Source organism: Psammomys obesus, unplaced genomic scaffold, assembly GCF_907164565.1.
Source record: "Psammomys obesus unplaced genomic scaffold, mPsaObe1.curated_primary_1811, whole genome shotgun sequence".
NCBI lineage: Eukaryota > Metazoa > Chordata > Mammalia > Rodentia > Muridae > Psammomys > Psammomys obesus.
This window is the reverse complement of record NW_026585504.1, coordinates 15,392,117-15,419,779: the sequence shown is the minus strand read 5'-3', so window position 1 is coordinate 15,419,779 and position 27,663 is coordinate 15,392,117. Positions and strand designations below refer to the sequence as shown.

The 27,663-nt window shown below is 47.3% G+C and overlaps 2 protein-coding genes across 9 annotated transcripts in view; one reads left to right on the top strand and one right to left on the bottom strand.

Moving 5' to 3' along the window:
- Capn3 (calpain 3) overlaps positions 1 to 11,022 on the top strand; it is a 43,398-nt gene extending 32,376 nt beyond the window's left edge. For 3 of the 6 annotated variants that reach the window (XM_055629947.1, XM_055630012.1, XM_055629864.1), the window contains 12 exons: positions 1,327 to 1,496; positions 1,789 to 1,800; positions 2,428 to 2,636; positions 3,617 to 3,657; positions 8,219 to 8,292; positions 8,586 to 8,643; positions 8,728 to 8,792; positions 9,216 to 9,284; positions 9,416 to 9,494; positions 9,672 to 9,788; positions 10,312 to 10,370; positions 10,677 to 11,022. In XM_055629947.1, the coding sequence (XP_055485922.1) occupies positions 1,327 to 1,496; positions 1,789 to 1,800; positions 2,428 to 2,636; positions 3,617 to 3,657; positions 8,219 to 8,292; positions 8,586 to 8,643; positions 8,728 to 8,792; positions 9,216 to 9,284; positions 9,416 to 9,494; positions 9,672 to 9,788; positions 10,312 to 10,370; positions 10,677 to 10,703 (980 nt within the window). In that variant the 3' untranslated portion in view covers positions 10,704 to 11,022. Of the gene's footprint in view, positions 1 to 1,326; positions 1,497 to 1,788; positions 1,801 to 2,427; positions 2,637 to 3,616; positions 3,658 to 5,252; positions 5,446 to 7,328; positions 7,443 to 8,214; positions 8,293 to 8,585; positions 8,644 to 8,727; positions 8,793 to 9,215; positions 9,285 to 9,415; positions 9,495 to 9,671; positions 9,789 to 10,311; positions 10,371 to 10,676 lie in introns of those variants that run through there. The other 3 variants (XM_055629782.1, XM_055629695.1, XM_055630108.1) reach the window with 3 other exon arrangements.
- A 1,252-nt stretch (positions 11,023 to 12,274) lies between these two features.
- The window catches only part of Znf106 (zinc finger protein 106), a 56,054-nt gene continuing 40,665 nt past the window's right edge, over positions 12,275 to 27,663 (bottom strand). For all 3 annotated transcript variants that reach the window (XM_055628738.1, XM_055628813.1, XM_055628900.1), the window contains 9 exons: positions 27,195 to 27,329; positions 25,887 to 26,003; positions 22,993 to 23,184; positions 22,514 to 22,576; positions 20,076 to 20,195; positions 19,638 to 19,709; positions 18,459 to 18,530; positions 16,393 to 16,539; positions 12,275 to 15,562 (listed from right to left, as the gene is read on the bottom strand). In XM_055628738.1, the coding sequence (XP_055484713.1) occupies positions 15,506 to 15,562; positions 16,393 to 16,539; positions 18,459 to 18,530; positions 19,638 to 19,709; positions 20,076 to 20,195; positions 22,514 to 22,576; positions 22,993 to 23,184; positions 25,887 to 26,003; positions 27,195 to 27,329 (975 nt within the window). In that variant the 3' untranslated portion in view covers positions 12,275 to 15,505. The remainder of the gene's footprint in view (positions 15,563 to 16,392; positions 16,540 to 18,458; positions 18,531 to 19,637; positions 19,710 to 20,075; positions 20,196 to 22,513; positions 22,577 to 22,992; positions 23,185 to 25,886; positions 26,004 to 27,194; positions 27,330 to 27,663) is intronic.

Below are 27,663 nucleotides of genomic sequence, written 5' to 3'. Positions count from 1 at the left end.
TAGGAGAACAGGGACTGTCTCCAACATGAACTCAATGGCTAGCTCTTTGACCTCCCCCCTCCCCCCCAAGGAAGGAGCACTCTTGCTAGACCACAGAGAAGGACATTGTAGCCAGTCCTGAAGAGACCTGATAAGCTAGGATCAGATGGAAGGGGAGGAGGACCTCCCCCATCAGTGGACTTAGAGAGGGGCAGGAAGGAGATGAGGGAGAGAGGGTGGGATTGGAAGGGAATGAGGGAGAGGGCTACAGCTGGGATACAAAGTAAATAAACTGTAATTAATATATAAAAAAGAAGTTCACTTGTGGTACTGGAGAAGTGGCTCAGTGGCTAGGAGCACTGGGAGTTTCTTTAAAGGATTGGAGTTCAATTCCAAGCACCCACATGGCAGCTTACAACTGTCTGTAGCTCCAGTTAAACTGTCTGTAGCTCTAGTTCCAGGGGATCCATGGTACCAGGCATGCACCTGTGCCCGTGTGTGTGTGTGTGTGTGTGTGTGTGTGTGTGTGTGTGTGTTAAAAATACTCATAATAATACACATAAAATAAATATTTAAAATCAAAGTTTACTTGTGAGCCTGAGCATGTAACACAGTTGATAGTCTTCTTGCCTAGCATGCATGAAGTCTTGAGTTAAATCCCCACACATAGAATAAAGCGTGCATGATGGCACATGCCTCTAATCCCAGCACTCAGGAGGTAGAGTCAGAAGAACTGTCTCAAAAAGTTAAAAGAAAATAAATGTAATTTTAAAACAGTTCATTAGTACACGTGTAAGTTAACCAATGTACTTGTATAGTAACAAGATAGATGTGCTTGTTTACTTTTACACAGTAATTCAAATCTTGTTGAATATCAGACACTGCAGGACACAGAGCATCTTCAACATTTTTGGGGGTTGATGGATATTTTGATGCTATAATTGTCAATTATAGACATGAGAATTCCATTTATATAAATAAGTAGTGCAATTTGCTAGCAGTAACTTAGGGCCATTTCAGAAATTTCTAGGAATTCTGTCCTAATTCTAAGTAAAAATCCATTTAACGGGGACTGGAAAGATGGCTTAGTGGTAAAGAGCATTTATTCCTCTTGCAGAGACCCAGGTGTGGTTCCCAGCACCCACATGGTGGCCCTTTTCTGACCTCCCTGGGTAGCAGGCATGCATGTGGTACACAGACATACACACAGGCAAAACACCGTATTAAAAAAAAATCTGAAGTTGCCCCTCACCTTATGGAAAAGAGGTGACAGGTTCCCTGTGTCACTTTCCTGCCCTTCCCCCAAGAGGCATATCTGAATGCGCGCTTCTTTTCTCCGGGGCACAGACACTTTCTGGACCAACCCGCAGTACCGTCTGAAGCTCCTGGAGGAGGATGATGACCCTGATGACTCTGAGGTGATCTGCAGCTTCCTGGTGGCCCTGATGCAGAAGAATCGGCGCAAGGACCGGAAGCTGGGGGCCAACCTCTTCACCATTGGCTTTGCCATCTACGAGGTGTGAAGACCCCCCTTGCCCCGTTCCAGGCCCCGCACAGGAAACACACCTTTCCAGTGGGGAGGACTGGGAGTTTTCAGCAGGGCCCTCTGGCTTTCCAGGTCCTCGGTTACCTCCGGGGCTCCTGCTCTCCGGCCCACACACGTTTGTAACCAGCACTGGGGCTGGCAGGGTGGGAGCAGTGGTTAAGAGTCTACAGTCACTCTCTAGTTGCTGCCGTTTCCCTTCCGCCAACTCTGTACCCTCATTCACACCAAAGGTATTGTTTTTCTTTTCTTTTTTTTTCTTCCAGGTTCCCAAAGAGGTATAGCAGTGGCAGCGGCCAGCCGTGGCATACAGCATTCCTTGGGGGCCCTAAGTCTGTCTGTGGCTCCCTGAGAAGCTTCCTGGTAGGGTTGGTGAGCAAGGCTGATAGGAGGGTACCATACCCCATTTTGCTCATTTCCTCCCTTCCACCAGGATGCCCTGCCCATCAAACACACAGACCTTCACTCTCATTCTTCCACGCTCAGGCAAGTGCACGCTCGCAGAGACACGCTTGAAGGGTAGGAGAATTACCTCCTTCCCTCAGAATCCAGTCAGATTTCTTCCCAATCTCTGGGGCATTTGTCAGCCTGAGGGATTTGGATTTGGGGATCACCAGTTCTGGTGAGTGGCCCTGTCTAGGGAGAGCACAGACCTCCTGACCTTCATTTCTGAAACACACACACACACACACACACACACACACACACACACACACACACACGACTAAGTAAGATATGGAACTCCCGTGACATTGAACAATTTGAGGCCTTAGGAATTGGAAGTAGGTAGGTAGAGTCCGTAAAATGGATGTCCAAAGAGTTAGGAAGGGGCCCTTGAAGGGGGCTGTGGGTAGGTCCAGGCAACCCGTCCAAGGGGCCCGGTTCTCTTGGGCTCTCGTCCTCAGATGCACGGCAACAAGCAGCACCTGCAGAAAGACTTCTTCCTGTACAACGCCTCCAAGGCCAGAAGCAGGACCTACACCAACATGCGGGAGGTGTCCCAGCGCTTCCGGCTGCCCCCCAGCGAGTACGTCATTGTGCCCTCCACCTACGAGCCCCACCAGGAGGGGGAGTTCATCCTCCGGGTCTTCTCAGAGAAGAGGAATCTCTCGGAGTGAGTACCAGCCTGGCTTTCCCCAGCTGTCCCCAAGAGGTCACTCGCGAGGCCGACCCAGCCTACAGCCAGGAGGCAGCTGGACCAAGTTCCTTCAAGGCGCTTGGGATATATCCACTGGCCTTTCACCACCCTGGAGCCATCACTCCACTTCCCTCACTTTCTTGATTACTTTTGTAGTCCTGGAGAGTAAACCCAGGGCCTCGTGCGTGCCAGGCAAAGCACTCTGCTGTGGCTTTTCTCTCGCTTTCTCTCTCTTTTTTGAGACAGCATTTAACTAAGTTTCCCAGGCTGGCCTTGAAATCGCCCAGATTGGTGTTAAACCTTTGATCCTCCTGTCCCAGCCTTCTGAGGAGTTATAATTATAGCCCCGTGACACTAGAGCAGCCCACAACAATTTATTCACTCCGTTCATCCTGCAGATATTTGTTGAGCACCCATTCTGTCCAAGTACTCTTGTAGGCACTGGGGACAGCGGAGTGAATTAAACAGAAGGCTCTCGCTGTCTTCATGGAGCTTAGCCCTCTAGGAACAAGGGACAAAGAAGCATACCGTGACATTTTAGATTCACAGAAATGATAAGCAGCCAAAACACAGCACAGGATGGGTTTGCCGGCAGTGAGGATGGTTGAAATGCATGGGAAGCCAGCAAGCCTCCATCCCTGCCTTGGGCCATAGATGCCCTGATGAACCCTGCCTCTCTGAGTTCTGTCCCTGGAAGAGGCGCAAGGTCTGTGGCTAAGTAGCTGGGCTAAGTTTTGTGGAAGCTCTGGCGACCCCAACAGGTAGCTGTGCCCTGGGGCTCTCTGGGAGTGGGGCCTACGTAAGGCTGGCTCCTGGAATGAGTGTTTGGTCCCAGGGTTCTTTCAGATCAAGTCTCCACTTGACCACAAAGAAGCTGTGCGACCTGAAAATTTCACGGAGTGATTCCTACTTGGTCCAGGGGATACTGAGACACCCTATGTTTGTGTTTTTCACAGGGAAGCTGAAAACACGATCTCTGTGGATCGGCCAGTGGTAAGTGGGTAGGCCCGTAGATATGAAAAGATATGGAGGGTCACATTCCCAGCCCAGGCAGGGGCAGAAGGAATGATTCTTCCACTGTAGAACCATTTAGCTGGTCAGAAGCCCAGGAGCGTGGAAGAGGAGAAAGTATGTTATCAGTTTAGAGGATGGCAGCTAGACTTAACCAAGCAACGACAAGGGCGGCTAACATTAGATTATCTGATTTCTCACATCTGATTTCTCACCCAGAGAGAAGGAAATACACTAGGTTCAGGACCCAGGGTCAGAACCTGGATCATTCACCTCTTACCTCGGCGACCTGGACAAGTTACAGAGCCTCTCTGACTCAGTTTTCTACTCTGCAAAATGGGGATAATAATAATGTCCCGGCTGGGCTTGTGGGGTTTAAATCAGTAAACTCACACGTGCGCAGTGCCTGGGGTAGCATGTGTGCCATAAGGGTGTTTCCAGGCATCCTTCACATGTGTGGCTTACACCATTTTTTTTTTTTTAACATTCTGAGAAGCGCATGAGGCTGTCATCTCAGCTTTTCACTTGAGAAGGTGGTGGCTCAGTAGGGTTAAATGGCTTCCTTGCCTTCCTAGAGGCAGGAAGTGGTGGGCAGGGCAGCCAAGAACTCAAGTTCAGATTCTCCCAACTTCAGGCCTACGGAAGCAGTGTGGGTGCGTGCGTGTGTTGTGTTGTGAGGGGTGTGTGTAGGGGGGTTGAGGAGCATCAGGTCTGCCACTGTATACCTCATTTTAGAGGTGCAGCTGGCTCTTTCTCATCCCATGGATGCTGTGGCAGTGTAGAGTATGTATCGGGAGTCGCACACTTAAGACCTCACGGACTGGGGGCGTGGCTGAGTTTAGAAAGTCTGCCCGGCATCCGCAAGGCCCTGGACTCCGCTGTAGCACCGCTTAAAAAGGGGAGGAGGGTGGCTTGTGGCATGTCACCCGGGTAAGTCGGGTCAACGTAGGGTTTCTAGTGTCCCCACATAACTGTTTGTCAACAGCTTTCAAAGGACGCATGGCGGCCTAGGTGGATTTCTGTGAGTTTGAGGCCAGCCTGTGTACAGAGCAAGTTCCAGGACAGCCACAGCTAAACAGAGAAACCTGTCGGGGGGGGGGGGGGAGATACTCAGCTTCAGTTTTCGAGGGACAGTGTTGGTGGCTCAGCTGACTTGCCTCAGGGAGTAGCAGGCCCGGTGCCTCGGCTAAACCTTCACAAAAGAAGCCCCAGACGTGGAAACCCATATTACATCTCCCTGTTAAGCTTTTGCCTAAATGTTAAAAGCAAAATCTCCTCCGGCAAAGTCATTTTTCACACAGGTTTGACTGAGCCACATTTTAGTAACAAATTTCACATTGAAAGACTGGCAAGGTGTCCCTCCCCAGCTGGGGAGTAGCAAAACCAAGTTTAGCAGCTGTCAATCTCTTGACATGGCGGGAGAATGCTCTTCTCCTTTCGCCCTCCGTGCCCTTTAAAAATCAGATTTATTTATTTATTTATCCGTCTATGTGTTTGCACCAGGCACACACACGGAGGTCAGAGGACAACCTGTGGCAGTCAGCTCTCTTATTTTACCACGTGGTTCCCAGAAGACAGATTTGGGTGACAAACACTTTTACCCATGGAGCCATCTCATTGGCCTTCATACCCTTTTACGCTCCAATTGATCACAATATCTGGACACCAGAACCTTGAGACACGGGCTATCCTAAGAACTTGACTATTCCTCACTTACTGGTTTGTTTTCTTGTTTTTGTTTTTTTTTCCTACGCAGAAAAAGAAAAAGAACAAGGTGGGTGTAAGAGGGTGAGTGGGCAGGGCCTTGTTCATGTGTATGTACAGATACGTGCACGTGTGTGTAGGCATTTCTAACACGTATGTGTATGTAAGACTTCTCTGTCTTCTCCTCGGAGCCCCTGCTGGCTTGGGTGCTCTTCCAGGGGCTTGCCATGTTTTTTCCCCGATCTCACAGCGATCCTGGGACAGTGATTCCACTATCAGTCCTGGTTTTAGAGGAAGAAAAGGAGGACAAATTAGCCTTGCTGAGACCACACAGCCAGAAAGGGACATAGTGGTGCAGGAGCCAGGCGGTTGCCCAGAGCCTGTGCTCTGAGACACCACAGCCCTCAGACATGGTGTAGGTGCTTATGGTGGTCCCGGGGATGTGTCACAGAGCTTGGGTGCTTATGGTGGTCCCGGGGATGTGTCATAGAGCTTGGGTGCTGGTCCATCTACCATGTGGTATTCACCCTCCTCTCCCCGTGTAACAGCATCTGTAAGTAGGTACTGGTTATGCTTTCTAAAAGTGAGGGTTCACATTGAGAGAAGCAAAGCCAAGCGCCAAGGGCACACGGCTAGCAAGTGGGGACATTGGAACCAGTGCCATATATACCTCCCCTGGGATCTGTCTCTCGTCCTCACCTCTCTGGTGTCCCTTACACCCCAGTGCCTGTGTTGTCAAGACCTGCATGTGTGTCTCTAAATGCATGGCTGGTAGAGAGGCCCCATGGCCGTACCTTGCCCATGGTCCCCTCAGATCACCACCTCTGCTGGTGCTGAGGTGCCCACGAGCTTGATTTGCTTGGGCAAGAGCTGTTGTTTAGAGGAGCAAGCTGGGCTCTAGGGGCCTCCTGGAGCCCAACCTGGCTGAGCTGCTCTCCCACGTGCCCTCCTGGGTGACAAATAGCACGGAAGGAGAGTGGGTCCCCCTGTTCGTTTGGCTGAGACTGCTAAGACTGACTGTACTTGGCCCCAAGGCCTCCCCCCCCCCCACTGCCTTCCACCACACCAACACAGGTAGGGCCTGTAGCCTCTGCGTTTCCATGGATATAACCAGCACCTTCGGGGTTTGCACATACAGTTTTACATTCCCTCATTCATCTGGCCCTGTTTGCAGGAAGTCAGGTTTCACCAGCTCTAGTACATTGCCAGTGAAGGTATTTCTTACATGAGGGGAGGGCTGGTCAGGGCAGACATGACACCAAACAGCAGATGCTGAGAGGTTCCTTGGTAGGAGGGAGCAGAGCCCTGCTCTCTGCTCAGACAACCTTGAACTTGTGATTGTTTCCTGCCACCAGGATGAACCTGAAAAGCCTCATTTTTAATGGGTTTTACACTGAGTTTCTGGGAGACTTCAGTGTTTTTCCAGTTGAAAAACAAATCTACAAAAATACTTGAAACTCGCCAATCACATCATATGCTTTCAGCACTCTTGGCATTTTTAGATGTACTACTTTGGTCTATCATGAGGAGGAATTGGGTGGGTGTGATGAACTAGCGGATCCACTAACTTATACAACACTTAGTTATTGTTAAAAATATGAATAAAACCGAGAAAGAAATAAGGTTCAAGCCACACATGGTGGTGCACTCAGTGGGCTACATAGACTCAGCCCGAAACAGAACAACCCACGCACACACGCACACACTCACACACGCGCACACACACACACACACACACACACACACACACACACACACACACACACTGAGCGCCAAAGTCCAGAAGGTCACACAGCTTCTCAGTGCAGAGATGGGACTCGAACTGCCACTGATGCGCCTCAGTGACCATTTCCTCCTCACTGGACAAAACTGCTCCAGGGGGAGACTGCCTCTTCTGCCTGTCAGCCTGTAATCCTTGCTTCCTTCCTGCCCCCCCTTCTCTCCCCTCCCCAGCCCATCATCTTCGTTTCAGACAGAGCAAACAGCAACAAGGAGCTGGGTGTGGACCAGGAGGCAGAGGAGGGCAAAGACAAAGCAGGGCCCGATAAACAAGGGAAAAGCCCACAGGTTTCTGAGCATGTGGCATGGATGGGGACGTTTAGCTTGCCGTGGACGCTCTGCTATTCTCTGGGGGTTCAGGGGGGCTATGGTGGCTCCCAGGGGAGGGTCTCCTCAACACCAAGGAGTTTAGAGTCATCTCACTGACTTTTTCTCCCAGCAAGTTCTTCTGAACTTTTGGGGGTACATGTGTTGGGGTTGACTGCTACAGCGAGCCAGTCCTGGGATGGGACCGGCTGAGCGCAGCCCGCTGGATCTTTTCCAGCCAGGACGATAGAGAACCGGCAGACAAAGGCTGAGACAAGCCTGCTGGGGAGAGCGAAGCTGAACCCTGTCTCCATTCAGAGTTGTTGGCAAGGGAGGAAAAAGGGCGGCAGCAGAAAGTGGGGTCCCCCGGCAGCCGTGCAGTCCTGCAGAACTCCGGGGCCATGTCCTCCTCCCAGGAGTACCCATGAAGTGGGGACTTAGCCACAAAGACAGAGGTGGCTGGAGGACCGGGCTGGAAGTCAAGCTCAAAAGAGTAGAGGAAGTTCTATCTGGAGGAGAGTAGGGGAATGGAGGGGGCCGTCTGCACGTTGGGGTGGCAAATGTGTCCTCTGGCCTGAGGCGCCCGGGCTAGCAAGGCAGGCAGTAGAGAGCTGCGGAGCCTCGAGGATCCCCACTCAAGCTCAGCAGGAAGACCGAGAACACGAGCCCCGTGCCAGCCGGTGCCGCTTTGTGGGGCTGTTTGGGGCACTGCGGCCTGGGTTCCCATGAACCAGTCTCCTTTGTGTCCCCACAGACAGGACCTGGCCACACAGACCAGGAGAGCGAGGAGCAGCAGCAGTTCCGGAACATCTTCAGGCAGATCGCGGGTGACGTACGTCTTTCTGTCCTTGCCCAGGACCCCCACCTCCTCAAGCGGCTCATTGTTGTAACAGAGGTCATTTTGGTTTAGGAGAACCAGAAGAGGTGTGCCGCACACAAGCCTGTGCCTTTGGGCTTGGGACTAACACAACCCCCCGGGGGGCTCCCAGCCTTCTGGCTAGGAGTTGCTTGCTGCAGTCTGGATGGCTGATGGGCAGACACTAGTCCACCTAGCTCAGGGGACCTCCCACATTTGGACATGTCTTACGAAGCCTCGGCCCCACTGGTCGCTCTCCTCTCCCTCAGGACATGGAGATCTGTGCAGACGAACTCAAGAATGTCCTTAACACAGTGGTGAACAAACGTGAGGGACTCGCGCCAGATGTGGGTGATGGGCAGGGCCCCCAGCTGTCTGAAAGCAGCTCCTCACCCTTCTCCATCCCCCCAGACAAGGACCTGAAGACACAAGGGTTCACGCTGGAGTCTTGCCGAAGCATGATAGCTCTCATGGATGTATCCTTCCAGCCACCAGCTCCAACCCTCTGACATCTGCTCATAGGGTCAGGGCAACAGTTAAGGGTGTCCATGCCCAGGGAAAGGCTTAAGGGGAATCCCGACTCAGTCCTGCACGCTGGCCTGGCAGAGGAGGTCAGGGAAGGATACTGAGTGGCGATTGGTCCTCGCCTCCAGCTCTTAACACCGGCTTGAAATCCTGTTTGGGGTGCTGCCCGAACAAGGATTGTTCTTAAGAGGACAGGCTCTGTGAGCTATAGAGATGGTAGGAACTCTGGTTAAGGGAGGATATGGACAGAACCTGGGTCAGGAGCCCTGGGTGGGGCTGCTGGTTTAACCACCTTCCCTGCACAGTACCCTAGACGCCCCTCCTAGTTCAGGGGATTTTACTATGTGCCTGTGGCCCTGACATCCATCCTCCAGACAGATGGCTCTGGGAGACTCAATCTTCAAGAGTTCTATCACCTCTGGAAAAAGATCAAGGCCTGGCAGGTAGGAGGAGGGAAGTGATGGACAGGGTTGCCAAGCCTGGCAGGTAGGATGAAAGCCTAATGAGGGAGTGATGGACAGGGTTAACTGGGGATTAAGTGTGTGATTGGTGTCTTCAAACTTTGTGTTTTCAGAAAATCTTCAAACACTATGACACAGACCATTCCGGTACCATCAATAGCTACGAAATGCGAAATGCTGTCAATGAAGCAGGTGCTGAGGGGAGAGAGGGTGACAACCTGAGAGCTGGGAAAAGCAGGATGGGGTGGGAGACTAGACTCCAAGGACCCTGTTAGTGTTCATTTCCCAGGCCAGCATGGCCAAGGGGCAGGGAAAGGAGACTACAAGCCTGAGGACTTCATTCTCTTTTCTACTCCTTGCCCTTCCAAGGCTTCCACCTCAACAGCCAACTCTATGACATCATCACCATGCGCTACGCAGATAAACACATGAACATCGACTTTGACAGCTTCATCTGCTGCTTCGTCAGGCTGGAAGGAATGTTCAGTAAGCGAGGGGTTCCCCTTCAGCTCTCTCAAGGCCCTCCAGTCCCCTTCCCTAGGATACAGCCGTTACTCTCTGAAGACCAAGAAAAGGATGACAAGGGCAGAGATGCTGGTTATGCTCTGCATGGGTTTGTGTGGAGGGACAGCACTCAGCGGAGGCGTAAATGACAGGTCTGAGCACTCAGGTGATGCTCTCTTGTGATCCCAGAAGTTAGGTAGGAGGATCATGAATTCTAGGCCAGCCTGGGCTACATGGAGAGACCTTGTTTTGATATTAAAACAAGGGCTGGCAAGATGACTCAGCTGTGTGGGTCTGGTGGCTGAAAGCGATGAGGTGGAAGTTGCCCTCTGACTCCTACATGTGTTCTATGGTACACCCAAGAATGGGTGTACCCAAGAATAAATTCTTTAAAAAGCAAACACAAGTAAACTAAGGCATCCCCCCCCACTCAAAAAAAAAGGTGGGAAGTGACCAAAAAAGGGCATCTGTGACTGGCTTTTGGCCTATGCTTTCTTTCCCACAGGAGCTTTTAATGCATTTGACAAGGATGGAGATGGTATCATCAAACTGAATGTTCTTGAGGTAAGAAACAGCACATCCTCTGACCATAGAACCCAAGATGGAGTCAATGAGGTAGACTGGAACCCATGTGCTCCTCACACCCAGGATGGGAACTTAAGAGGGAGCCAAGTGAAGGTTGTGATTCCTGGGGTGTGTGTACTACAAGAGCCTTCGCCCCCAAGTTGCACTGTGCTGAGAAACACTTTCCTACAAAAGATCTAAGGAGAAGCAGGCCGCTCCTTTAAGAATCTTTTCTTGTCTCGTTCCCTAGAGACGATGGGCACCTCTTTGCTAGCTTTTGTACTGATCTCGGGGCTTCTCTTGCAGTGGCTGCAACTTACCATGTATGCCTGAACCAGACAGGCCTCATGCAAGACCAACCAGAATTCCAACTCAGCCCAACACAGCTAGAGCCATTTACCACAAAGAACCCAGTGGCTGCACAGCCTGGCTGCCACCTGAAGGCTAGTATCTCCCTTGCTGGGAGGTCTGCCGATTCTAAACTGCCTACTTAGCTTGCCCCGGGCTGTCCACAGCACCCACCAGTGGCCACAGGAGCCCAGTCACCAAGTCTGCACTTAGGATGGGTCTACTCTGGAGTAAACAGGGCTGGTACTCTGGGCTGACAGAAATATGGCTGCATTCTGAAAAACGCTATCTGAATAAAGGTACACATATGGCTGGTTCGGGGCTGAATGTCTTCCTGGCATACTCACATGTGTCACCTCCAGAAAGATCTGGTTTGGGGCTAGGGAGATGGCTCGGCAGATACAGGGCCACTCAAACATGAGGACCCCAATACAGATCCCTAAAAGCAAAACGAGCTGGCTTACACCTTTAATTCCAGTACTGGAGAGCAAAGACAGGTATTCTGCAGGCATGCTGGCCAGACAGCCAAGCCAGAGGCATAAGGTTTGGTGAGAGCCTGTAATAAGGTAGAAGAATTAGGGCAATGGCTCACTGGGTAAAAAGGTTGGACTGGAGCCCAGAAATGCAAATGCCTGCTGGAATTTCATCCGAAGGGAGACACAGAAGGGAGACACAGAAGGGAGATCATTAGCACAAACTGATTAGCTAGACTACCTGAACCAGCAAGCTTTGGGTTCAAGTGGAGTGACCAAGGAAGACGGTCGCTATCAACCTGACCTCCACAAGCACGCACGCACACACACACAAGCATAGGGGACAGAGAGGAAGATGCCCACTGAACTTATCTCCACCCCTGCACACAACACAAAGAAACCCTCTGTAGTCTATGGGCACACCCCATCCTGTTGGGTTTTGGAAGGGTTGGGTCTGGTTAGTGTGTTAATGGGAAAAGTCCTAATTTCAGGGTAGAATAATGGGAATACATATGAAATCAAAGGTATGAGTCCCGCTGAAAGCACACTGATTGCCTTTTCTTCTGCTTTTCATTTTGTTTCATGTGTATGGGTGTTTTGCCTGCAAGCCTGGTGCCCATGGAGGCCAGAAGAGGGCTTCACATTCCGTACACCTGGGTTTGTGGGTGCTGGGATCTACACCCATATGCTCTGGAAGTGCTCTAACCCCTGAGCACTTCTAACCTCAGTCTCTAACCCCTGAGCCATCTGTCTAGTCCCACGACTGCTAACTCTTGAGCATAGGGACCATCCAGATCTCTTCCAAGAGATGAAAAAAGGTGGGGATGCATTCAGTCAAAGTATATTGAATGTATGAAATAGCGAACTAAACAAATTTAAAACAGAAGAAATGACCAATGGAAGGTCTAGAGGGCAATGCAGGAGAAGTGTGATTTTTTTTCATCCTAGCTTCTCTGCTCACTGGCCTATCTGACATTAGGGTGAGCCTATGGCACAAACACCATGCTTCCTGCCCACTGTCCTGTTCTCTATGCCCAATAAAAAGAGGCGAATCATGATTACGCAAAATAACAAAATGAACACTTAGTAGTAAAAGTACTTTTATTTTCCTCTTGTATTTGTTTTATATCTCACTTACAAAGTTATGAAGTTCACAGCTTTTATACCAAAAGTAAGAAGGCTGTTTAGAAACATCTTTGCAGTCAAATGTCACCTGACATTTTTTTCTAATTCATATTTAATATTGAAAAACAATAAGAAACCAAGGTTCAGGGCAGCTCTGGGCGTCTACTTCTCCCAACAGGCTTTCCTTCTCCACTCTCTGCCCACATTAGCCTACTTCTGGTCTGGTCTGGGCCATGTCCTTGGGGTTGGAGGTGAAGAGGAGGTTATTGTGCAGTAAGTGGTATGTTTAAGTTGCACAAAGTTTCACACCCATCTGCATATGGAACCGGGGGAGACCCATTATATTTCCACCACAGCTTCCTCTCAGGCCACTACCCTCAAATCCAGTGACAGGACAGGGATGAAGCCACCAGTATAAGCACGGCAAGAGCGGTCTTCACAGTAATTCTAGAACGCTCCTTGAAGCAACAGGAACAAATTTGCTAAGAATATGCAAATTAATTAAGCAAACCACAAAATGCGTGTTCAGTTTCCTCCTCAATGAATTATCTTCCATAAAACAATGCTGTGCCGTTCCTGTAAGTGTGCCCTACATTCAGCAACTCAGCCACATGTCCATGGCAATCTGCCAGAAAAAAACAAAACCGTCCTCGGCAACAATCACTTCAACCATGAAAGTACTGCCTTGGATTCCATGCAGTTCATCAGCTAAAACTTTCACCTGAAAGCAAAGAGTAATGCTGACTAATGACTTCCCAAACTTATGTCAGAATGACATTTTTTGCTCTTTTTAAAAAATTTGCATTGTTTATAGTCTAGCAGAATATGCTAAAATGTGTTTTGAACCTAAGTAAAAACTTTCAAGAAAATTTGAAAGTGGCTGGTAATTTATTAGAACCATCACTGAAAACACACAGAAAAGATTTTGTAAAATTTTCCTTCGCTTTTAGCTGTTGGACTAGGCATAAAAGAACAACATTAAAAATGACCATCAAGTAACTCATAAAGAAATGTCTTGGTTTTGGCAGGTTATTAGTCACTTTCCTTCCTTCAACAAATCAAACAAAAGTCAGCACAGCCCCGAGCTGCCCCTTCTGAGGGGAACTGGAGGGTGCTGACGAGCGACACCCTTCTACTGAGGAGCCAGGACACTCATTCTCAGCACACTAGACTGCTCACCCTGGGGAACACTGATCCAATGCCAGAAACAGTTCCACCTGTGCTTGACCTCAGCAACCACTTCCAAGAAACCCGTGAGTGACGACACAGTGCAGGTGCCCTCTCGCGTACCAGTGAGCAGCCGGACTCGTGCCCACAATGCTTCCGAGGGGGGTTCAGATCCCAGCTCACTAATCCTGCCAGTCTGCCCGCCCTCAAACGGTCCTCCCACGCTCAGCCCCTCACATTCTTCTTCCCTGCTGCTCCCCGGGCCCCCTACTCTCAACCCTCTACACATCCGTGGGGGTGGCCAGGGAACCTGAGCCTCCTTAGCACACTGCCCTGCCAATGTGGGAACTGGGGGAGCTGAAGCTTGGAGGGTGAGGCAGGGTTAGCAAGAAACTCAAGGGAACTTTCCTAGGAAATCACTTCCAAGACCTGAAGAACTGTGGCTCCTCTGATCACCCTTATAGGAAGTGGAGGTGAGAGGTGGGAAGGGGCTCTTAGTCTCACAGAAATAGCATAAAGATGCACTGTCAGGAATAAGTCCTCCACATCACACCTCAGTCATGTGGTCAGCAAAAGTTCCCCCACACAGTAGGCCACAGGTGAACAGCCTGTGGTGTTCCTGAGCTAGTCTTAGCTCCTAGATCAGCTCTCAACATCTTCTGGATCCAGTTAGAATTACTGGAACCTTTCTCGAGGGGTGCAGGGATGAAAAGACTTATTTAGTCCTCCATGCAACTTCAGGAGCCACAGACCCTTCTGGTGAAGCCACCCTGCCCTAGGGCCTATGGGGATGTTTGATCAGGCAAAGGTCAAAAACAAAGGCCGCAATCTTAGTACTAGAAAGCATGGCATCCTGAAGCGAGGGTATGTGGCACAAGGGTCCTCTCCTTCTGAAGAATCTCAGTTTTGAGATCCAGAAACAAAGGGCTAGAGAAAATACTTGTTCAGTTTTACACACAGGGCTTCAAAAAATCCAAGATCAAAGCAATTTCACGAAGGCCTGTGATATGGGTATTCCCAGTGGCAGCTTTCCCCTTACCACACTCCACAGCTGGCATGAACATGAAGGCAGGCACTGGCTGCAGACGTTATGTCTCAGAGGCCTGCCTGATGCCCTATCAACGGATTCCAGATGCTTCTTCCCAGCTGTCCTATAAGTGTGCTGACGGTAGGCTGAAGGCACCCTGTGAGCCTCACGTGCCATTGCCCTCGGCACAGCAAGACAGCGGGAAATATGGCTGTTGGCAATGGAGCAACCCAAAAGACGTCAAGGCTCCATGAGACTCCGAGGCCAGAAGCTAAGAAAGGGAATAAAGGTAGGAGCCTTCAGTTGAAGCAGCCGGTGAGTGCAGAAGTGAAGGGAGGCACCACACCGAGCACACTGAAGTGGCTTACTGGGAAATGCCGTCTCTAGGGACTTCCCATCATGGAAACTTGCTAATGGCAGGTCTGAATTCTAAAACAGAGCAAGCAGAGCAGGCAGGCTGTTTCTCAGGATGCTGCCACGTTTCCCTTCACACCTATAGCCAGCTTTGTCCATCTATACTAATAGTGAAACACGCTGCACATAATTATTAAAACACAATTTGCTTCAAATTTAATGACCCAGTTATTGCAAAAGGAGAAATTAAAACTGATCCTGAAAGCTCTATCATAAGCCATCATAAGAACATAAAACAGAAATCACAAAACAAATCAATAAAATATATGATTAGGGTCAAACTGGGTAACCAATTAAAATCTGCATCTCTAATAGACACCTATAGCATAAATCACTGTCGTTTGTCCCAGAGAGTAGTTTCCTTAGAGCCTACTTAAACATCACTTAGACACTCCAGAGCGGGCCTGAACTGTATGTGACCTATCGTCCCTCAGGCTGCCCAGGCTTGCCTAGCGGTAGGTCTGGCTGTGAACCACTTTCTCCTTCCCAGTATCACTGGAGAAGGACAGACAGTAGCCCGTGAGAAAGGCCAATGTGAAAATAGTTTACTAATAACTTCCCAACGTGGGAGGCAAACAACTTCACGCATCTATTTTGCTGTCATCTTCGGCATGTCGTTCGATATGTCCTGCAGCATCCTGAGGAAAAAAAACAAGACAAGGACTGTGAGAATGAAATGGTAGTGGAGCAGGAGGAAGTTACCTGAGGCGGGAGGCTCCACCCTGTAACCACGGGCAACTACCACTTAAAGACACCGTCTCACCTTAGCACAAGAGCACAAACCTAAGGACTCTGCTTAAGCGCTTTATTAAAAAACAGCCCATTTTGTGTGTGTGTGTATGAAAATCTTGTTTAATTAACCCCTAAGTTACAGAGTAATAAAAGAAACATTCCTACTAATTATTACAATTCTGAACACTTTAAAAAGCAAAGGGCTTGCTGGTCTTTGCTCTAAGTCAGCATTTCTCTATGTAGCCTTGTCTGTCCTGGACTCATTTTGTAGACCGGGCTGGCTCTAACTCCTGCTTCGCTGGGATTACAGGCACGCATCATCACACTGGCCTAAGTCAGCTAAGCATTTTTTTTTTAACTCTTTGGGGGTTAAACAACCTTTCATAGGGACTGAATATCAGATATTTACTTTAAGATTCTTTTTTGTTTGTTTGTTTTGGTTTTTGAGAAAGAGTTTCTCTGTGTAGCCCTGGCTGTCCTCAAACTCACAGAGATCCGCCATGTCCCTGCTTCCCCGGGTACTGGAATAACAGGTGTGCACTACCACACCCAATTTAGGATTCTTAACCGTAGCTAAATTACAGTTCTGAAGTAGCAATGAAGTAATTTTATGATAATCATGTTGTGTGTGGGGTCACACAACATGAGGCACTGTAACAGAGGGTCGCAGCATTAGGAAGGCTGAGAACCACGGCTTTTCTGCTGAGCCTCAGATGATCTGATCCCACCGAAATACCTGCTTGGATCCTTTCCTGGCTGTGAAAAAAGCATCACAGTTCTTCCAGCGACACTTCAGCGTCTGGAAGTTGGGATTGGTGTGGTCAGTCAGCAAGTGTTGTTTTAAGTGATCCATAACGCCAAATATCAGAGTACAGCCATGCCACTGTGGGAAAAGGCGCGGGTAGTGAACAAGAGCACAACAAACGTGTCCACATGCAAACACACACACTCTCTCCCCCTCACCATGTAGCTCTCTGGCCAGCCTAGACTTGCTAAGTAGACTAGGCTGGCCTTGAACTCTCGGAATCCAGATGCCTCTGTGGAGGGATCAAAGGTATGTGCTACCACGCCCAACTAAGGCATATTCTTTATCTTACATTGTAAAATAAAATGCTACATTTATTTTGTAATAATTTTTTACAAAAGGCCACAGCTTTCCCTTAAGACTGAAAATGATATACGCAACAGCTTAAGAATGATGGAAATAAACTACAAAAACAACATAAGCTGTGGTTAGTGCCTTGCATCCAGAATCCCAGCATTTGGGAGGTAGAAGCAAGAGGATCACAAGTTCAACACCAGCTTTGGCTACGTAGCGAGTGGGAAGCCAAGCAGTCTGGGCTACACTAGATCTGTCTCAAAGCAAAAAGCTACCTGCTGTGGAAGTCCTGACATTTAAAACTCACAACTTGTATCACTTGAATCACAATCTTGTACTTACCTACTTAAAACAAGATGTAACTTTCCATAATATTTCTTGTGGCTCAATCTCATATACTATTCATGAAACATAACGGCCCTTCTCTTGCTCTTAAACCTGTAGTCTTATAACAGATGCTATGATTTCTAATTCCAGGATGTTCATGCAAGTTTTTAATTAGCATGTACTAATTATGCACAATGGGCTTTATTAGGCTATTGTCACACGTACAGTACACAATGTAATGGATCACACTCCCCCCACCCTCGCTTGTGCCCTCCACTCCCGCTGATCTCCCAGTCAGTCTCCCTCGTTTCATGTTTCCTCCTCCTCTCTTCTCACTAACACTGATGCTGAGCTCCACTGGGGTTGCTTACAGAAGTTCTGCCCGGAGGTTATTCATAAACCACATGGTACAGCCGCCTTACCAGCGGCCACACCACCAAAGAAAGTACCTCCTCTTAGCAATCACTAACTGCCTAGAGATGCCCTGGGAAGGGTGCGGCCTTGAGAGCCCTTCTCTCTGCGTGTTCATTACTAAATAGTAATGAAAACCTGAGTTTTTCCCCCAGTCAGGTCTAGTATTTATTGTAGGTCTAGCCCTCTATTTTGATTACTTTCCCTGAGAAGATTAACAAGCAAAGGCAGTGACATATATCAAAGCAAAAAAGTAATAGGCTACAGACAATCAAATGTGAAAAAATAAATCTAACATTCCATTAATTCTAAGGAGGTCAGGGTTTGAGGAAAAGAAACCTAGGGCCACCATCTCACTAATCACTCTTAGTACTAGAACCAACTAAAAACAAGGCCTACATGGACGGTGCTCAGGCTTCGTGGGATGATTGTTAGCTTTTGTTCTTTAAAAACCATACAGTTTAGCCAGTGGCCTAAGTTAAGACTAAAAACCTAAAATTGCAAAGTTTTTCTTTGCCTATTCACCAGAGTCCAACAAGGAAATAAGTTAAACCATAAACACTGTGACACCCAAGGAAGGCGTGCAGAGGGAGAGGCTTCAGAAATAGGCACCACTGTGCACTTCATGTGCCGAGCTAAGAACAAAGCAGAATCCACCTAGGAGGGGAGAGGCTTCAGTGACAAAGGACTTGCCAATCACATGTACAGTACTGCAAACACGACAAAACAACTAGGAGAGAAAGTGAGAAGACGACATTCACACATCTCATATCTAATGAGATTTATCAACAAAGAAGCCAAAAAGCATCGTATGTATTCTTCCAAAACAAACTTCTCTCTCATACAGTAAGGGAATACAGCCAAGCATAAAACACAAAAGCTACACCGATGATCAGGAAGATCTAGAAACCAGCCCAGGATGGAGCGTCGCTGGCTCAAGTCTGGTGATAACAGTCTCTGCTTACCCAACAGCGGTAATTCTGCATCAGATTCAGCCTCACAGCTTGGATGCTGCCATCGTAACAGCCAGTGTAAATCTGGAGAAAGAGGTTTAGGGTATCAGAGTGAATATACATGAAGAAAAGCTACAAAACGCCCTTCATACAAGTTACATAGACACATAAACCTTAAATAAAACCAGGGCTGCAACACCAAAGTGGAACAGCGATTTCTATATCTCTGGTCAGAGGGCCTTGGAACTGTGTCCCTTAGAGGGTCATCCTTGACCTGTGGCTTACAGCAAGGATAGCAGGGGTCCAAGGTTCCCACTCACTCTATACTGAGACAGTGCTGATAACTAACTGATAACTGATAACTATTAACTACAAGAAAGGGCTTTATTACTCAAGATCTTGAAAACAACCATTTTAGTTCAACCTTACAATTAAAAATAAAGCCCTCCAAGTTAAGCAGGGAACCAGGTGTGGTGGCACCTTCAATCCTAGCAGAGGAGGCAGAGGTAGAGGCAGGTTGATCTCTCTGAGTTCCAGGCTAGCCTGGTCTACATAGTAAGTTCTAGGCCCCTTACCACATAGTAAAAGCCTGTCTAAAAACTAAGATAAAGCCAGGCAGTGGTGGCACACACCTTCACTTCCAGCCCTGGGGAGGCAGAGGCAGAGGTAGGTAGATCTCTGTGCCCTTGAGACCAGCCTGGTCTATAGAGCAAGTTTCAGGGCAGCCATGGCCTGCCCTGTCTCGAAAAGCCAAAAACAAAACAAAACAAAACAAAAAACCCAACCCAACCCAAAAAACAATATAGAAAGAGATAGAAAGGAAGTTAAGTAGGGTTAGGTGAGCTGCCTGTAACTATGCCATACTGGCCAAATAGCCTAACAGTTTTCAGTGTCCTGTTTAGAGCATGTTGGCAAAAGCACTGCTCTTTTTTTTTTTTAAAGCATCTAATTTCATCTTCCATTTAATAGTGGTAATAGATTTTACTGCACTAATTTTAGCTATTCCTAGAAACAGAATGGTCAACAACATTGTTGGGTTCTGCCAAGAAGGAAGGCGGTAACGGGGCCCATCACAGTCAAGCTGGGAAGATGTAACTTTGGAGTAGTGGTAGTCGATACATCATTATTAGCAAAGGGAGTTTTAAGTAAACACATCAAAGGCAAGCATCCGTCAAAACAAGCAATACCCACCACACTCTTATGGATGGTCATACACATAATCATGTCTTTGTGCCCTCCATAAACTTGCAGGCGATCATGGGACTTAAGCAGAAGAAAAAAAAAATTAAGAGAATTATGTCAACAGAGAACTTGATATATTACACACAGACACCAATGTCTTCACAATCAAAGTCTCAAACCTGAAGCCACCGTGAGGAGGACTAGACAGGTTTTAAGAGGCTGTGGATGCTCTCGAGAAAGCATGCAAGTTTGTCGATGATGACGTTAAGCCCAGCACTGGGAAGAGGAAGCTCAGAGACAGTGGTTTCTGAATGCAGTCTCTGGTCTGGCTGCTTCCTAACCACTTTAACAAGGCTTCTGAAAGTGCGATTCACAGGCGCCAATCCAACCTTCCTCCAGCACAATCCCCTCAAAAGAGTCACACAAAGCGTGTGGACCTAGTCCTACCTGTAACTCATAGACACGAACAAACTTGTCCAGGCAAGCAGTCACCATCACTTTCCCCAGGATGTTCACCACAGTCACTGCGTGATTGTGGCCTTTATAGATGCGCACAAGCTCACCAGTCTGCACCGGAAAAGAGGGGACAGTCACCACACTAGTTTTAGGACCCCAGCTATATTTTATGGTTGTGAAGTTCTAAGGGGAAATTCCGAGGCTCCTGTAAACAAGTGCAGCTGTTCTAGTGCGAACACTTCAAGCTCTTACTCTCCCGGCAGCATTCTTTACAGAAAACATCACACAAACCTCAGACTTTAACATTTATTGACAAGGTGGGTGTTGGCTCTCCCCTTTAATCCCAACACTCAGAGGGCAGAGGGCAGGTGAATCTCTGAGTCTGAGGCCAGCCTGGTCTATAGAGGGAGTTTCCAGGACAGCCCAGGGCCACACAGAGAAACCCTGTCTCAAGAAAACAAAACACAACGGTTGTTGACTTGGTGTATTTGTGCTGGAAAACATGCCACGCGCACATGTTGGAGGTCAGAGGACAACTCTGGATAGTCAGTTCTCTCCCCCTCCCACGTGGGTTAAGACAGCACCTTTACCAGCTGAGCCATTCACCAGCCCCTCTATTTTTATTTTTTAGGTTTTTTTTTTGGGGGGGGGGAGGGGCGGGGAGGTTGAAACAGGGTTTCTTTGTGTGACCTCGGCTCTCCTCCTGCCTCTGCCTCCTGAGTGCTGAGATTAAAGGCGTGCACCACCACTGCCCAGCATCCCCTCTATTTTTGAAGTATGAGTATCTCTGACTCAGATAGTAGAAATGCTCCAAAATCTACGATGTTAAAGAATACACCTCAAATCACAAGTGACAACCTCTACCCCTCATCCCATGCGTCAGGTCACAGTCAAAACTCAGATATACTAAAAACAAAATTAACTAAGGTACAATTAAAAACAGTGTATATGAAACAAAATTTGTATTTATACCCAAGGTATCTATTTTATATATGCAAGTACAATATATAAACATACAAATCTGTAATAAATAATACCCAAGCTGTGCTGTTGGTATAATGTTCTTTTGGAATGTATACAATTTACCCTAGTTCATTCAAATGCTGATTTCTCTGCCCCAGTTTCAATCCTGACATTGCATTGTGATGCTTATTCTTTTTTTTTTTTTTTTTTTTTTTTATTTTATTTTTCTTTTTAGTTACATTTTGTTAACTCTGTGTCCCAGCTGTATCCCGCTCCCTCATTCCCTCCCCAACCCCACACTCCCTCCCTGGTCTCCTCCCTGCCCCTTTCCAAGTCCCCTGATAGGGGAGGACCTCCTCCCCTTTCATCTGACCCTGTTTTATCAGGTATCTTCAGGGCTGGCTGCAAAGTCCTCCTCTGTGGCCTAACAGACTGCTCCTCCCCTGGGGTGGGGGTCAAACAGCCTGCCCTTGAGATCCTATTAGAAATAGTCCGTGTTCCCCTTACTTTGGAAAACTACTTGGTTACTGAGCTACCACAGGCCACATCCGAGCAGAAGTTCTAGGTTATATCCATAGATGGTCCTTGGTTGAGTGTCAGTCTCAGAAAAGACAGGGTCTTTTCTGTGATGCTTATTCTAAGCATTACCTGCCTCAAGTTTGTGTAAACATGCCACCATTTGTTTTTTAAATTGTCAATTAAAACAAGCAGCCACTATGCTTGAACAATGGAGAGGACAGGGTGGGACATCCTGGTGCGGAGTGGGAGAAGAAGGAAAGAAGCAGGAGGGAGGAGAGGAGGAAAATCTGGAAGGAAGGTCTTAAAACTATGTGGGGAAATGAACTGGACCTAAGATATCACTAAAAGCAAGTATAATGGGTAAATCTGAATGGTAGGAAACTCTGCAGGCTTGGAGGTTTAGGATGGAGTAACTATTGCCCAGCATTGTGCTCTAGGTTAACTAAATAAATCCTAGTCTCTGTGTGGTGATTTGGATATACAGCTGTTTAGGAATAACTGCTGCTTAAATAAAGGAGATATCAACAGTAAGTATTATAACTAACAACACTGTACTCTCACTTTTATCATTTCACGGATCCCAAGCAACATGTCAGGATGGGCCAGCTCCACCTGCAGACCAGGAACAGCTGTTCACCTCTGAGATCTGAGGAAAGTCTTTCAGCTGTCTGTATCTGTTCTACTTTAAACCTAACAGCCCTCACCCTCAAGTTTAAAAGAGGCATTCAAACAGAACCTTCCATAAACTTTCTCTGATTGATCATTTTTGATAAGGTCAGGATTTCCAGGTGGTGTGAAATTACCTAAGCGCACACACATGCTTATGGGGTTATTATTACTTCTTTTTCCTAGATAATGGGCCAGATTTAAAAATCAGGAGGGCTGCGGAAGCCTTCAAGCCTTAGCACCCCATCTTCCCAGCCTTCCACCACACGAGCACAGCTTACATGGATGTTGTGAGCATGCACAGACTGGTCACTGGAGCCACTGAACACAAGGTCGTTCACCACCTTAAAGAGAAAGCCAACCAATTAGCTTCTGGGCAAGGTTCTCTTTCCAGTAACACACTGGTGAATGTGAATTTCCATCTTATTTTGAGAATGAACATATAAAATAATGTTTCCCAAACAAATTTCCTAACTGGAAATGCATGCCTTCCCACCAGACACTACGAGGAACTTGCCGGCGCATCACCGGCTCCTGACTTCCTCAGGATGACTAGGAACTATCCTAGAAGGGCACACAGTGTGCCCACAGTGCAATGAGGTACATGTGTTTCTTGCTAGCGTCATTGAAAGTAGCTGGTCTCTTTGTGACCCAGCACAGAGGACTCTACTCTCTTGGACTATGGTCATCAAAAGGTGCTGTGCTCTGAACCCCACTGCAGAGTGGTGGACTTGTTATTCACACCTAACCATGCACTTGCCTTCATGCAAAGAATGGTCTTGCTGTGGCCCTCCAGGGTTCTGAGCAGTAGTCCATTCCGGGCATCACGGACACTAATGGTACAGTCATATGACCCTACGACCAGCAGTTTTCGGGCACCTTCCTGAGCTGTGGCGAGACAGCTGACGGCCCTAGGGCCATGGCATTCAAAGACATCCTGTCGCTTGTTGTTCTGGAAAACAGGTCACCATTCTATAAAAGCAACTTAGCAAGAACACTTCAAAACCAGCCAACCAAAACTGCTACAAACCCTCCCATCTACTGACCACCCCAAATCCTGAATGTTCCAACCCCTGGCCTGTCAGCTCCAGCCTTCTTTGCTGGACCTCCCTGTCCTGATCGAACAGGGCAAACTCACACATAGCAAATTATTTACACCCTCAACCTGGACTGTCCTGACCGCAGTACAAACCAGCTCCAGCGCACTTTCTGCCACACTGTGCACTCTTCCACTGTTACTTTTCTGAAACAGGCTCTGGCTATGCAGCCCAAGCAAGCCTTGAACTCACTATGCAGCCAGCCCAGATTACTCTCAAACTCACAGAAATTCAAAAGCCTTCCTAGTACTGGGATTACAAGCATGAACCACCCATGCCAATATTCCCATTGTGTTTTGTCCCCCAAAAGATAAGCTATATATATATATCTCATGACGTTAAAAAAAAATCTCTACTGAGGATTACTCATCTTCTTCAACAATTTTAGGTTTATTTCTATTTGTGTGTGTGGTGAATGGTGCAGCTTCTGCGTTCCAGTCCCCATGGATGCCACAGGGTTGCACCGGCTCCCTTGGATCTAGTTACTAGTATTGTGAGCACTGTGATGGGGGTGCTTAGAATCGAGCTCATCATCTTGACCAGCGAGCCCTGTCTGCAATGTAATGAAGATTCTAAACTCTCGGGGACGGACCTGACCTGTTAGCACGTGTTGCACACACATACGCAGGCGAGACACTCTTACACACAAAATAAGAGAAATAAATCTAAAACAAAACGAGTAAGTAAACTTGCGTTTTTCACATTCATGTTACTCTGATCTTCTGGCGTTTTGTACCTGGCCCCCAACATGAGGACACTGAACAGAAAATAGCAGCCTTCATATCAAAATGGCACCATAAACTCTAAAATATGCATTTTTACCTCACACTTCATGCGTGCATGGTTTCCCTTATTTCTTCTCCCCTGCTTGCCAATCTTGCTCATAAAGCTTCACATCTCCTCAAACATATTTTTAGAAGATACTTTAGGTACATTCACGAATTAACACTCCCAGAACCCAAGCAGAGAGCAGCAGCTTACAGCTGAGCAATGACTTCTAGCTATCTTGACATGCTAAGAAAATAGACTGGAGCTCAGGGTCGAGTGATGCACAGACCTTTCAAGGTAAACAGCTCTGCATCCTGGGAGAAGAGCCAAAAAGAAAAAAGAGCCAGCCCTGATGTTCAAAATTCATGCCTATGCAACAATTTTCAAAACTGCCATCTACCTTTCCAGACTTTCAACCAATCTAAAACCTTTTCCAGCTGACATCATCAAACTCTCCCTTTGTAATGTTGATCTCTTACAATAAAAACTAACTGTACAAAAGAGAAAAATATTTTATAACTATTGATTATAAACACGCTAGAGTCTTCAAATTTTATTTTAAATGTTTCTAAAAGGCCAAAACCATGTTCTATCATATTCGTTATACAGCCCAGCCAGCGCTGCAGCAGACAACACTGGGGCTGACATGGGGCATGGCGCTATAACCAGCTGCACTTATAAATTTGCTTCCATTACATCGCTCCCATTTCCTTTCCTTCACCTTCAGCCTATCCTGTCATGTCAGCTACCCAGGAAGCCTCCCACAAGACCTCCCTGATTCTACCAGTGAGTCCTTTTTCTCCGAGCTTGTCAATGGACACTTTTCAAATAGAAATGGGAACAAGTCTCTTGAGGTGTAAGCTTACTACTTAGCAGATAAGGCCACCAAGAACTTCTGACCCTCCCTCTTTGTGATGGTGGTTTTAATTATCACCTAGACACAATCTAGGGTCATCTGAGAAGAGTCTTAATGAGGGTTGCCAGTATGGTTTGTGGTTAAGAATGTGGGAGACTGTTTTGAATGCACTAACTGGGGCAGGGAGAAGGATGAGAGGAGAACATGGACTACTCAATGTGGTGGAACCATTCTCTGGGTTTGGGCTCTGACTCCGTAAGTGCAGTGAGGGAATCAAATAAAAAAACGCTCTTGGCTCTGGATATAACTAACTGTTTCAAGTTCTTGCCTTGACTTCTACTCTGGTCTAACATGGAACTCTCAGTCAAATAAACTCCTTTTTCAGTTGCTTTTGGCTGGGGTATTTTTTCACAGCAACAAAACTAGGATCCCCTGGGGCCCAGCATGGGAAGATGGTGAAGTCTGCTCACCAAACGCATTTATCCTTGGGGTGAGAAAGAACGAGGCTGCACAGCTGTTAAAGGAAACCTCAAACTTACTTCACCTTACAGAACAGGCCTTTCCCATGAACCCTTAACCAGACGCTGGCTACATGAATGTCATACATACGTCAGGGATTTCAGATTCATTTTCCATGGTGTCACTCTTAAAATGAGATAGACTGGCTTAACCTATGACTCATTGTTTGGCCCAAGTATCCAGGCTTGGTTTAATTTAGTAGAGCCACATTTTGGTCCTGGCACATGTGAGTCTGCGCAGACAGAGTGGAGGATTGATTTCACTTGCACTAGAAGAAAACTGTTTTGAATAAAGGCTAGTTCTGTTGTTTCCTCAAACAAGAAGAGAAAAATGGCTGCATGCTATTTTCCACCATACGTAGCCTTTCTTCTTAAAAAGGGCAGGGAAATCCGGCTTACGGCCCCAGCCACTAACCTTTACATTGAAGGTGACCACAGTGCCATTTGCCAGTCCTGCATAAAGGATTCGCCATCTATTATGAAGGCAGAGAACCCGATCTTCCAGCTGTAACTGTTCCATACATTCTCGAGTCTGAAAAACAAAACAAAACCCAAAAAAACAATCCCTCACCAACAGAGAATAGTGTCCAATGAGATGTGTGAATAATTGTTCCTCAAAACACTTTCAAATGATGCTGAAAAGTACATAGAAGACTATCTTAGGTATTTTCCCTCTTTAAAATTAAGGCCAAGATCTCAGGGTGTGAGTACTGTCCAAAAAAAAAAAAAAATTCTAATGACACTGGTATTTCTAATTTAAAAAAAAAAAAAAAGTATAAATTCTTAAAAGGGTGGACTTGAGTCTTAAGCTTCTTTAAACACACAAAGGTAAATAACAAAGTTACATCTGGTGGGCTGGTGATGTAGCTCAGTGTGCTGAGTACTCGCCTAGCAGGCATGGAGCCCTGGGTCCAGACCCCAGCACATCATTCATAAACAGGGTGTGATGACACACACCTGTTTCCCAGTACTTGGGAGGATCAGAGGTTTATGTAGTTAACTTGATGGGCGGCCTGGATTACACGAGACACTGGTTGGAGGTGAGAGGACAGCTTGCAGAGGCTGTCCTTCCTTAAGGGATCCTTCCTTAAGGATCCCATGGATCTGAACTTTCGTCATCGAGCTTGATAGCAAGAGACTTTCCCACTGGGCCACTTTGCAGGCCCCATGCTCGGCTTTTTACAAGTGGGTTTTAGGAAACAGAATTCAGGTCTTTAAGGCAAGTACTTTACCAACTGACTTATTTCCCCAGCACCCATAAAATTTAACTTTTAAAGAAATTAACAGGCACCAGCGAGATGGCGCAGCTGAAGGTGCCTGGGGCCAAGCTTGATGACCTCAGTGTGGTCTCTTGGACCACAAGTGGAGAAAACTCTGTAAGTCGTCCTCTGACCTCCACACACATGACATGGCACACATGCATAAAGATTACAAACACACAAAATAAGCTAATAAATGTAATTTTAAAATATTGTAACTAGGATTAATTCTGGCATATGATATGAAAGTAAGACCAAGGGAGCCGCACTGTTAGAGTACAGAATTAACAGATACTGATGAAGAAACAGGAAATGTGGTTTATGCTAAATATCCATCTACCTAAGGTGGTACCAGCATGCTGAAATATGTTCAGAAACAAAAATTAGAAAGTGCAACAAGTAGAAGGTGGTAAATACAATTCAAAGTTCTGTACTACTACTTTGATTTCTCCAGAGCTACCTACCTTAACATTATAGCAGCGAATGGTGTGGTCACTGGAACCAGTGTAGAGGACTGAATTCTTCCCAGAGGTGTGAGTGACAAGGAGGCAGTTCACTTTGGAAATGTGTCCCTCAAAGACACCAATACACTTCCGACTCTAAAGTCAAGCATAGGTCAGATTATTACTCACAGGCTGTAGAAGGTATGGCAGTTTACAGTAGAAATGTCCACCACAGTCTTTGGTATTTGAACACTCTGTCCCCTATTGATGGTGCTGTCTGGGGGTACAGTCTTGCTGACAAAGTATGTCAGCCAGGGCAGCCTGGAGAGCTTAAGATTCTCGGCACTTCCAGTTCACTCTCTCCGCTCCACTCCTGAGGTTCAAGACGGGAGTTTTCTAATCCTGCTACCCTGCCTGCTGCCACACTGTTCCACCCATATGGACTACAACCCTCTCGAACCGTAAGCCAAAAAACATGTTCTTCTAGAAG